At 41.5% G+C, this 9,380-nt stretch overlaps 1 protein-coding gene across 6 annotated transcripts; it reads left to right on the top strand.

Annotated features, from left to right (window-relative positions):
* Positions 1-319: 319 nt before the first annotated feature.
* On the top strand, positions 320-6,427 carry LOC125521726 (uncharacterized). Of its 6 annotated transcripts, none has more exons than XR_015601563.1 (6): positions 325-980; positions 1,179-1,286; positions 1,863-1,970; positions 2,327-2,446; positions 3,299-3,535; positions 4,499-6,427. XR_015601563.1 is itself a non-coding variant. In XM_087518834.1 (5 exons), the coding sequence occupies exons 1-5, from the start codon at positions 697-699 to the stop codon at positions 3,327-3,329; spliced, it is 651 nt and encodes a 216-aa protein (XP_087374960.1). In that variant the 5' UTR covers positions 325-696; the 3' UTR covers positions 3,330-6,427. The 6 variants fall into 6 exon arrangements, 3 of the variants coding, with proteins under 3 accessions (XP_087374968.1, XP_087374960.1, XP_087374965.1); XR_015601570.1 differs by having other exon boundaries at positions 329-980; positions 3,370-3,535; XR_015601571.1 differs by having other exon boundaries at positions 321-726; positions 825-980; positions 1,179-1,970; positions 3,370-6,427.
* Positions 6,428-9,380: the final 2,953 nt, after the last annotated feature.

Genomic DNA, 9,380 nt, shown 5'->3' with positions numbered 1-9,380 from the left:
GCCAGACTATATGATTTTGTAGGGATAACTTTCTTTGGCCATGTTATTTTGAGAAGAAATGATTGCTTTATTAGTAGGCTTGAAGTATTATTTAAAACAATACAGAGACTAGCCAATTCACTTGGAGAATGCTCCCTCGATCAGTTCCTTCACTGGCCGTTGGATCTGGCCATCTAAAGTGTATGAGCCGTGAGATCTTTACCTGCTGTTAAATCCGATTTCACCTCGCGGTCGTTTCTGCCGTCCAATGACTGGTGGGCTCGCGCCTCGTGTTTATTGGCTGGGTTGATCGATCTTGGGTGGAAAAGGCTTTCGCCCAATCCCCGCGCGCGCTCCGCTCCCAATCCTGGTCGCGGAGTTGCTGCGCCAGAGCCCACACCCGCACCAACCCTAGCCGCCACACCTCTCCTTCCTCCCTTGCTCGACAGCGCTGGCCCCCCTCCCTCCTTGCTGCTCGTCCGGATAGCCGCCGGCCGCCGCATCCCTTCTCCCCCTTCCTCCTCCTTCCTCCTAGCGCGACCACGCCCTCCTCCGGTCCTTCCCCCCCCCCCCCCCCCCCCCCCCCCCCAGCCAGGAGTCGAGCCCTCGTCGTGAGGAAACCACGGAAGGAGGAGCTCAACCGGGCGTCGCCGGCCGGAGAAGGAGGACAGTCGCGGATGCCTGCTAAGGAGGTGGATCGGCTCGCCTCCGTCGTCAATGCAGCCGCCGCGCCACCACCCTCCTCCGGTCCTTACTCCCCCCCTCCCCCTCCCCCCGCAGCCCCAAAAGCTCTGCCAGTTCTTTCGGCGAGATCCACCATCTCCTGAGGTCCTTATCCACCCCAGCTCGCGAGGAAGCCTCGGGAGGAGGCGAGCCCTCGTCGCAAGGAAGCCGCAGAAGGAGGAGCTCAACCGGGCGTCGCTGGCCAGAGAAGGAGGAGAGGCGCGGATGCCTGCCAGGGAGGCGGATCGGCTCATCTCCGTGGCTGGAAAGGCTCGATGGTAAGTTTGGCTTGTTCTCATATCTCAGCGAGCCCTGCTGGGATTATTTGTAGACTTCCTTGCTGAACCCTACAGGGAGCAAACGCATTCCCAGTTTGCTTCCAGAGGATAAGGCAGGGGAATAGGTGAACCTGCTTGCTCTTCACTGACTCCTAAATAAATATCTAATCTGTAATATTTTGTTATATCTCTGCTCAGTTACAATTACAACATGGGGCTTCAAGTGTCTATTACTGTGGAACACCAATATCCGTGCATTTTAGTTACGACTAAGTGCCACACCAATGAATGTGAATGTCTGTTCAGGTAATAAGTATCACGATTAGCAATTTCAGTTTGTCCCCATAGTCTATGTTTGTCCCATGTCCTTTCAGCACCTTCTGTTATTTTCCTGCATTTTTCTTCCCTTCTGCTGCAGATTAAGTGACTGAAAGCAAACAAATAATTATTCTGGACTATTCAGATTATCAAGTACAGTATACTGCAGCATATCAGCTTCTTAAATTTCTGTTGCAACCTAGCATATACCAGCATAAAAAAGTTTCTTTTGCTCATCATGTATATTATGTTCCTCTAAATCACGTGTACCATTTTCAGGTATTAATAGTGCAGTACTACATTAAGGCAATATGTTAGCATATTAGGTACTACTATTCTTTGCTCTCTAATTTGTGAGCGCTTATGGTTTTGCCGCAGTACAGACTCGGCATCTATTCGTCTTGGTACAAACTAATGTTTTAATAAGGTGTGATAAATTTAATAATAAGATGTTGCAGAGATTAACACAATGTTTTCCTGCAGTTTTTTTTCACCTAAAATCGTCCTTCAACACAATGATTTTATTGTGTTAATGTCTTTCAAATCTCAACTTTGTACATGCAGTGTCCATCTTGGTTCTGGTGAATTGATTTGGGGAACTCTTGAAATCTGTTTCTTGTATATTGGCCATGATAACTCTTCACCTGACATTCTGCAATGGCTTCCAGCCAGGTAATTAGTTCACATGGACTGCCATTTCCCATCCCTTCCTACTTTAATACATATGTTTAGGCCACTTGATTGCTTATTCTAGGTATGTTAGTTTGTGTATCATTCATGCCATGGTACTTTTTGTTGCTCTATGTGGTAGGTTACTTAGAATAGTATAGTTAAATGCAGAAAAAATATAATCAGGTTGGGAAAAGTGGAAACTATCCATTGATTAAGGAACTAACTAATTAGTCTTATGATGCATTTTCGCGTACCATGCTGCATTAGTTTTTGGCCGAAACTTCTTGCCTAGATATGGCCATTTTACTTTTGCTACACCATGGTTAGTTAGCTGAGCTATTTAAATACAATTTCAGGGTTTTCTTGTTGCTGCTATTCCTCGTGGATATTCAAGAGGCAACTTGGCACCTAATGTCAACAGCATGCTTATTGGTGACGAGTGAAATGAAAGAAGGCTGCAATGGAATTTGTATTAGGTATGTTTCTCCCTCTTCTCAACTCTCTCAATCTTCATCCCAATTCCTGCCGATAGTGATTGATATGGGTCTGTAGCTACGTTCAAATATTTTCTTCCTTTCATTAAGCAACTTCCCTCGAAAAATAATGTTTCATCGTTGAGCCTCTTACAGACTACAGTACCTATTACAGACTACAGACCACAGCTTACCTGTAACTCCAAGTCCTATCACAATCTTGGTGGAATCTGAAAGACATAACGCATATGCACCAATAGACCAAAAAATCCTCTCTATTATAAAATAAAAGAATTAACAACTTATAGTATGCAGAAATTAGTGGTATTAGTTGAAACACCATTGTAAAGAGCAATTTCAGTTCATTGAAGATTCTGTCCCCTGTGGTAGGCTTTCTTTGCAAATTCTTTAGCTTAATTGATGTGTACTCATTGTAATTTTCAGTAACAAGTGCATCACGTATTTGGTTAATGCACTGTTTTTTATTTTCCATCCATAATGATATTTGAAGACAAGGAATTAGTATGTTATGCTTTTGGGGGTTCAAACACTTGGATAAGATTAAACACATGTGCTAAATTGGCAGTCCTTCATCCAAATTTTCTTGATAATGATACACCATTTGGCGACAAGTTCTCTACAAAACTGGTATTTTTATGACACATGGTCGTGTAGCTGTGATCAGAAAACGAGTTAAGATATAGTGGGAAAGGGACCAGAAATGTGGTCTGTATGACCGAAAACATCCTAAACAAGTGAACATATGGTTGTTTATTATTTATTATTTTGCTCTGGTTTTGAGGAAACTATCTGAACTCTTCTGACGGCCATTTGTTCTCTATTGTATTTCTTTAGAAGTTTCTCCATGATGGCCTTTTCCACCTAGAAAGAGCATCAAGGCCGTTGACCCCGTTTTTGTTCTATAGGCATCTGTTCTTCAAATGAGGCTCCAACCTGAGCAAGGGCATGGTTTGCAGATGATGTATCTGCTTTATGTGTGTCAGAAGAGCCCTCCGACGCCCAGCCGTTGGTGTCTCTTCCCGAAGAAGGATCATGGTTCCCCACCTCTCTACAACTCATATTAAAATTTTGGTATATTCTTTTCTTACTTTATTTCCTGTGAACAAAAAGTTGGAACCTATTCTTAATTTCCCATAGTGGTTTTGATGGTATTTGGTCAGTGTGTTCCTGGCTGGAATTGCATGTATATCTTACAGATTTACATTGCAACAATTAATAAGGAGAATAGAAGCATTTGCATCCTCTAATACTTTGCCTGCCATGCTTAGCGAGAATTCAAAATAGTGACCTTTGGATATCAATTATGGGTTTGTGATTTTGTGCCAGGACCTAAAAGAATTTTTGCCTCATGCTTCGACTATCATATCTATTTTCTCTATAAATTCTAGACATCTAGTTCAGATTATGATCTTTGCATGCCCTTTTTTTGTATCTTCTGAAATTGGCCAACATTACAAAAAAGAGCCACATGTTTTAGAAATTGAATCACCATGACAGCTTTTCAGGTTATGGTTCTTTAGCCATTTAATGCAGTATCAATGGTTCAGTGTGCTTCATGAAATGAAACATAATGTATAGTTCAGCAGTTTTGAGACTTACCCGCATATTTTTGCTTCACCCGTCACCACAGAGGTCTTACCTCACCTTGACCATGGAGCCACTAGGAGTATGATCAATATATGATCATTCTTATAGTTGAAATCAATTGCTTCCTTCATCAAGTGATTCATAGTAAACCAGTAAACATGAATTTTATGTGTATATATTACTTCTTTGTTTGCCATTCATTTTGTTCAAAATATTTATATGACATTTTTCAAAAAGCTTAAGGTTAGAGATGTGGTGCTATATGAGGCTATTGTTAGGATGGCAGATAAATTAATGTTAAAATATTTTTGATTTCCTTTATTCCGTAAACGGCAATACAAGATATGTTTGGGCCACATGATTCTATTCCAAAAATTTAAACAACTTGGCAATTAACAACGCATCAAATGTTATGTATTGAAAATTTGAAATGGATCACTTTGTCAGGTTGGGTTTTAGTAGGTCATAATGGTTTAGGATGGTACAGCGTTGAGAAGGTGGCACAAAATCTCATACGCAGGGCGATCAGCTAAGAAGCATCAGGAAGGACTTTTAGGATGGTACAGCGGTCAAATGCATCCTAGGATAGGTCCTTTAAGAATTATGGTGTGTTTCCCTCCTTTTGTTTACCATAGGCACAGAGGTTTAGCCTCAATTTATTATGATATTTTTGTTTATAGTAGATGCAGAACTGAGACTTACCCAGGTTGTGAGAGCTGGTGATGATTCTATTAAAAGTCCCTTGTTACCTGCAACGTTTGTCTCTGTAAACAGCATAACTAACGCCGTATGGTTTCCAATGTGACTAAGATGTAAATTCTTCCTGGGTGTAGTTTCTAAAGCAGAGTTGCTGAAAATGGAAATATTTTCAACATGCCATGATTTTGAATGGGACTTTGTGCTACCAAATTATAATGTGTACATACATCTCATTGTAGATAACAATCCATCGTTTTTTGCTGCTAAAGGGTATTAGATTTGTTACCATATGTGCTTGCCCATAACTAAACAAAGTAAAACATAGATTTACATATATATTGTCTCAAATGGGACTTATGTGTATATGCATTTCATTGTAGACAACAAGCTACCGTTTATCCAGACTAAAAGAGATTAAATTTGTTGCCATATGTGCTTGCCCACAACTAAACCTTGAATATCTTTTCATCGCGCACATGGAATAAACATGGTCTCAATATCGTATGATTTAACACGTGGCCATTCTACTACCAGTATCGAATATGTCCTTGCAAAATGAAACTATTTTCATCGACATGTCTTTAGCGGGTCTCTGCGTCATTGGGCGCAACGGGTCAACTAGTTGTTTTTATGTCAAATGATAGACTATTGCTTTGAATCACTTGTGTCTTAATATTCATGTCATGATTAGACATATGATCAAGATTATGTTAGGTAGCATTCCACATCAAAAATTATTTTTTTATCATTTACCTACTCGAGGACGAGCAGGAATTAAGCTTGGGGATGCTGATACGTCTTCGTCGTATCTATAATTTTTGATTGTTTCATGCCAATATTATTCAACTTTCATATACTTTTGGCAACCTTTTATACTATTTTTGGGACTAACATATTGATCCAGTGCCCAGTGCCAGTTCCTGTTTGTTGCATGTTTTTTGTTTCGCAGAATATCCATATCAAACGGAGTCCAAACGGAATAAAAACTGACGGAGATTTTTTTTGGAATATATATGATTTTTGGGAAGAAAAATCCACGCGAGACGATGCTCGAGGGGCCCACGAGGTAGGGGGCGCGCCCCTGACCCTCGTGGCCACCCCGTAAGGCGGTTGATGCCCTTCTTTCGCCGCAAGAAAGCTAATTTCCGGATAGAGATCGTGTCAAAATTTCAGCCCAATCGGAGTTACGGATCTCCGGAAATATAAGAAACGATGAAAGGGAGGAATCTGAGAACGCAGAAACAGAGAGAGACAGAGAGACAGATCCAATCTTGGAGGGGCTCTCGCCCCTCCCATGCCATGGAGGCCAAGGACCAAAGAGGAAACCCTTCTCCCATCTAGGAAGGAGGTCAAGGAAGAAGAAGACGAAGGGGCCCCCTCTCCCCTTCTCTTCCGGTGGCGCCGGAACGCTGCCGTGGCCATCATCATCATCACCGCGATCTACACCAACACCTCCGCGATCTTCACCAACATCTCCATCACCTTCCCCCCTCTATCTACAGCGGCCCACTCTCCCGCAACCCGCTGTACCCTCTACTTGAACATGGTGCTTTATGCTTCATATTATTATCCAATGATGTGTTGTCATCCTATGATGTCTGAGTAGATTTTCGTTGTCCTATCGGTGGTTGATGAATTGCTATGATTGATTTAATTTGCTTGTGGTTATGTTGCTGTCCTTTGGTGTCCATCATATGATTGTGCGCGTGGATCACACCCTAGGGTTAGTTGTATGTTGATAGGACTATGTATAGGAGGGCAAGAGTGACAGAAACTTCAACCTAGCATAGAAATTGATGCATACGGGATTGAAGGGGGACCAATATATCTTAATGCTATGGTTGGGTTTTACCTTAATGACCATTAGTAGTTGCGGATGCTTGCTAATAGTTCCAATCATAAGTGCATAGAATTCCAAGTCAGGGATGACATGCTAGCAGTGGCCTCTCCCACATAATACTTGCTATCGGCCTAGTAAAGTAGTCAATTGCTTAGGGGCAATTTCGCAACTCCTACCACCACTTTTCCACACTCGCTATATTTACTTTATTGTTTATTTATCTAAACAGCCCCTAGCTTTTATTTTCGCACTCTTTATTATCTTGCAAACTATCTAACAACACCTACAAAGTACTTCTAGTTTCATACTTGTTCTAGGTAAAGCGAACGTCAAGCGTGCGTAGAGTTGTATCGTTGGTCGATAGAACTTGAGGGAATATTTGTTCTACCTTTAGCTCCTCGTTGGGTTCGACACTCTTACTTATCGAAACCTATTGCGATCCCCTATACTTGTGGGTTATCAGATACTAGGGATCAAACCCTAACAAAACTAACTCGATTACATGATAGATCCCATCCAACCCATCATCGTCCAGCAAGCCTACGATGGAATTACTCACGCACGATGGTGAGCATCATGAAATTGGTGATGGAGGATGGTTGATGATGACGATGGCGACGGATTCCCCTCTCCGGAGCCCCGAACGGACTCCAGATCAGCCCTCCCGAGAGGTTCTAGGGCTTGGCGGCTCCGTATCGTAAAACGTGATGAATTCTTCTCTCTGATTTTTCTCTCCGAATCACAATATATAGAGTTGGAGTTGGAGTCGGAGAGACAACAGGGGCCCACAAGGTAGGGGGGCGCGCCCTAGGGGGCAGGCGCGCTCCCCACCCTCGTGGAGAGGTGGTGGGCCCCCTGGCCTTCATCTTTTGTAGGTATTTTTATATTTTTCAAAAAGTTGCTCCGTGAAGTTTCAGGTCATTCTGAGAACGTTTGTTTCTGCACATAAATAACACCATGGCAATTCTGCTGAAAATAGCGTTAGTCCGGGTTAGTTCCATTCAAATCATGCAAGTTAGAGTCCAAAACAAGGGCAAAAGTGTTTGGAAAAGTAGATACGTTGGAGACGTATCAACTCCCCCAAGTTTAAACCTTTGCTTGTCCTCAAGCAATTCAGTTGACAAACTGAAAGTGATAAAGAAAAAATTTTACAAACTCTGTTTGCTCTTGTTATTGTAAATATGTAAAGCCAGCATTCAAGTTTTCAACAAAGATTATAACTAACCACATTCGCAATAACGCTTAGGTCTCAAGTTTACTCATACCAATGGCATAATCAACTAGCGAGCAATAATAATAAATCTCGGATGACAACACTTTCCCAAACAAACATAATATGATATAACAAGATGGTATCTCGCTAGCCCTTTCTGAGACCGCAAAACATAAATACAGAGCACCTTTAAAGACCAAGGACTGACTAGACATTGTAATTCATGGTAAAAGAGATCTAGTCAAGTAATACTCAATGTAAACTAAAAATAATGAATGCAAATGACAGCAGTGCTCTCCAACTGATGCTTTTTAATTAGAGGGGGATGGCTCAACATAAAAATAAATAGATAGGCCCTTCGTAGAGGGAAGCAGGGATTTGTAGAGGTGTCAGAGCTCGGTTTTGAAACAGAGGTGAATAATATTTTGAGCGGTATACTTTCATTGTCAACATAACAACCAAGAGATGGCGATATCTTCCATACAACGCACATTATAGGCGGTTCCCAAACAGAATGGTAAAGTTTAAACTCCTCCTTCCACCAACAAGCATCAATCCATGGCTTGCTTGAAACAATGAGTGCCTCCAACTAACAAGAGTCCCAAGGGGAGTTTTCTTTGCAATTATTTTGATTTAGTTTGCATAAAGCATGGGACTGGGCATCCCGGTGACTAGCCATTTATCTCGTGAGTGAGGAGCGGAGTCCACTCCTCTTGAGAATAGCCCGCCTAACATGGAAGATACAGACAGCCCTAGTTGATACATGAGCTATTCGAGCATACAAAACATGATATGTATTTGAAGGTTTAGAGTTTGGCACATACAAATTTACTTGGAACGGCAGGTAGATACCGTATATAGGTAGGTATAGTGGACTCATGTGGAATAAATTTGGGGTTTAAGGAGTTTGGATGCACAAGCAGTATTCCCGCTTAGTACAGGTGAAGCCTAGCAAAAGACTGGTAGGCGACCAGCTAGAGAGCGACAACAGTCATGAACATGCATTAAAATTAATCAACACCGAATGCAAACATGAGTAGGATATAATCCACCATGAATATAAATATCATGAAGGCTATGTTGATTTTGTTTCAACTACATGCGTGAACATGAGCCAAGTCAAGTCACTTAAATCATTCAGAGGAGGATACCATCCTATCATACCACATCATAACTATCTCAATAGCATGTGGGCACGCAAGGTAAACCATTATAACTCATAGCTAATCAAGCATGGCACAAGAAACTATGATCTCTAATTGTCATTGCAAACATGTTTATCCATAATAGGCTGAATCAGGAATGATGAACTAATCATATTTACAAAAAACAAAAGAGGTCGAGTTCATACCAGCTTTTCTCATCTCAGTCAGTCCATCATATATCATCATAATTGCCTTTCACTTGCACGACCGAATGATGTGACTAATAATAATAGTGCACGTGCATTGGACTAAGCTGGAATCTGCAAGCATTCAATAAATAGGAAAAGACAAGGCAATATGGGCTCTTTTGTCAGATAAACAATAATGCATATAAGAGCCACTTCAATAATTTAATTATGGCCTTCTCCTATC

The sequence above is a fragment of the Triticum urartu genome, chromosome 1A (genome assembly GCF_056163025.1).
Source record: "Triticum urartu cultivar PI428250 chromosome 1A, HENAU_Tu73, whole genome shotgun sequence".
In the NCBI taxonomy this organism is placed as follows: Eukaryota; Viridiplantae; Streptophyta; class Magnoliopsida; order Poales; family Poaceae; genus Triticum; species Triticum urartu.
Note: the sequence above shows the minus strand (reverse complement) of the source record. Positions and strands in the feature narration are given on the sequence as shown.

What these genes read in the sequence shown, in the direction of transcription:
- LOC125521726 (XM_087518834.1), top strand. Translation starts at nt 697, where the DNA reads ATGCAGCCGCCGCGCCACCACCCTCCTCCGGTCCTTACTCCCCCCCTC. An exon ending in GAATGTGAATGTCTGTTCAG is followed by an intron (nt 1,287 to 1,862) that starts GTAATAAGTATC and finishes TTGTACATGCAG; the next exon opens with TGTCCATCTTGGTTCTGGTG. An exon ending in CTGCAATGGCTTCCAGCCAG is followed by an intron (nt 1,971 to 2,326) that starts GTAATTAGTTCA and finishes ATACAATTTCAG; the next exon opens with GGTTTTCTTGTTGCTGCTAT.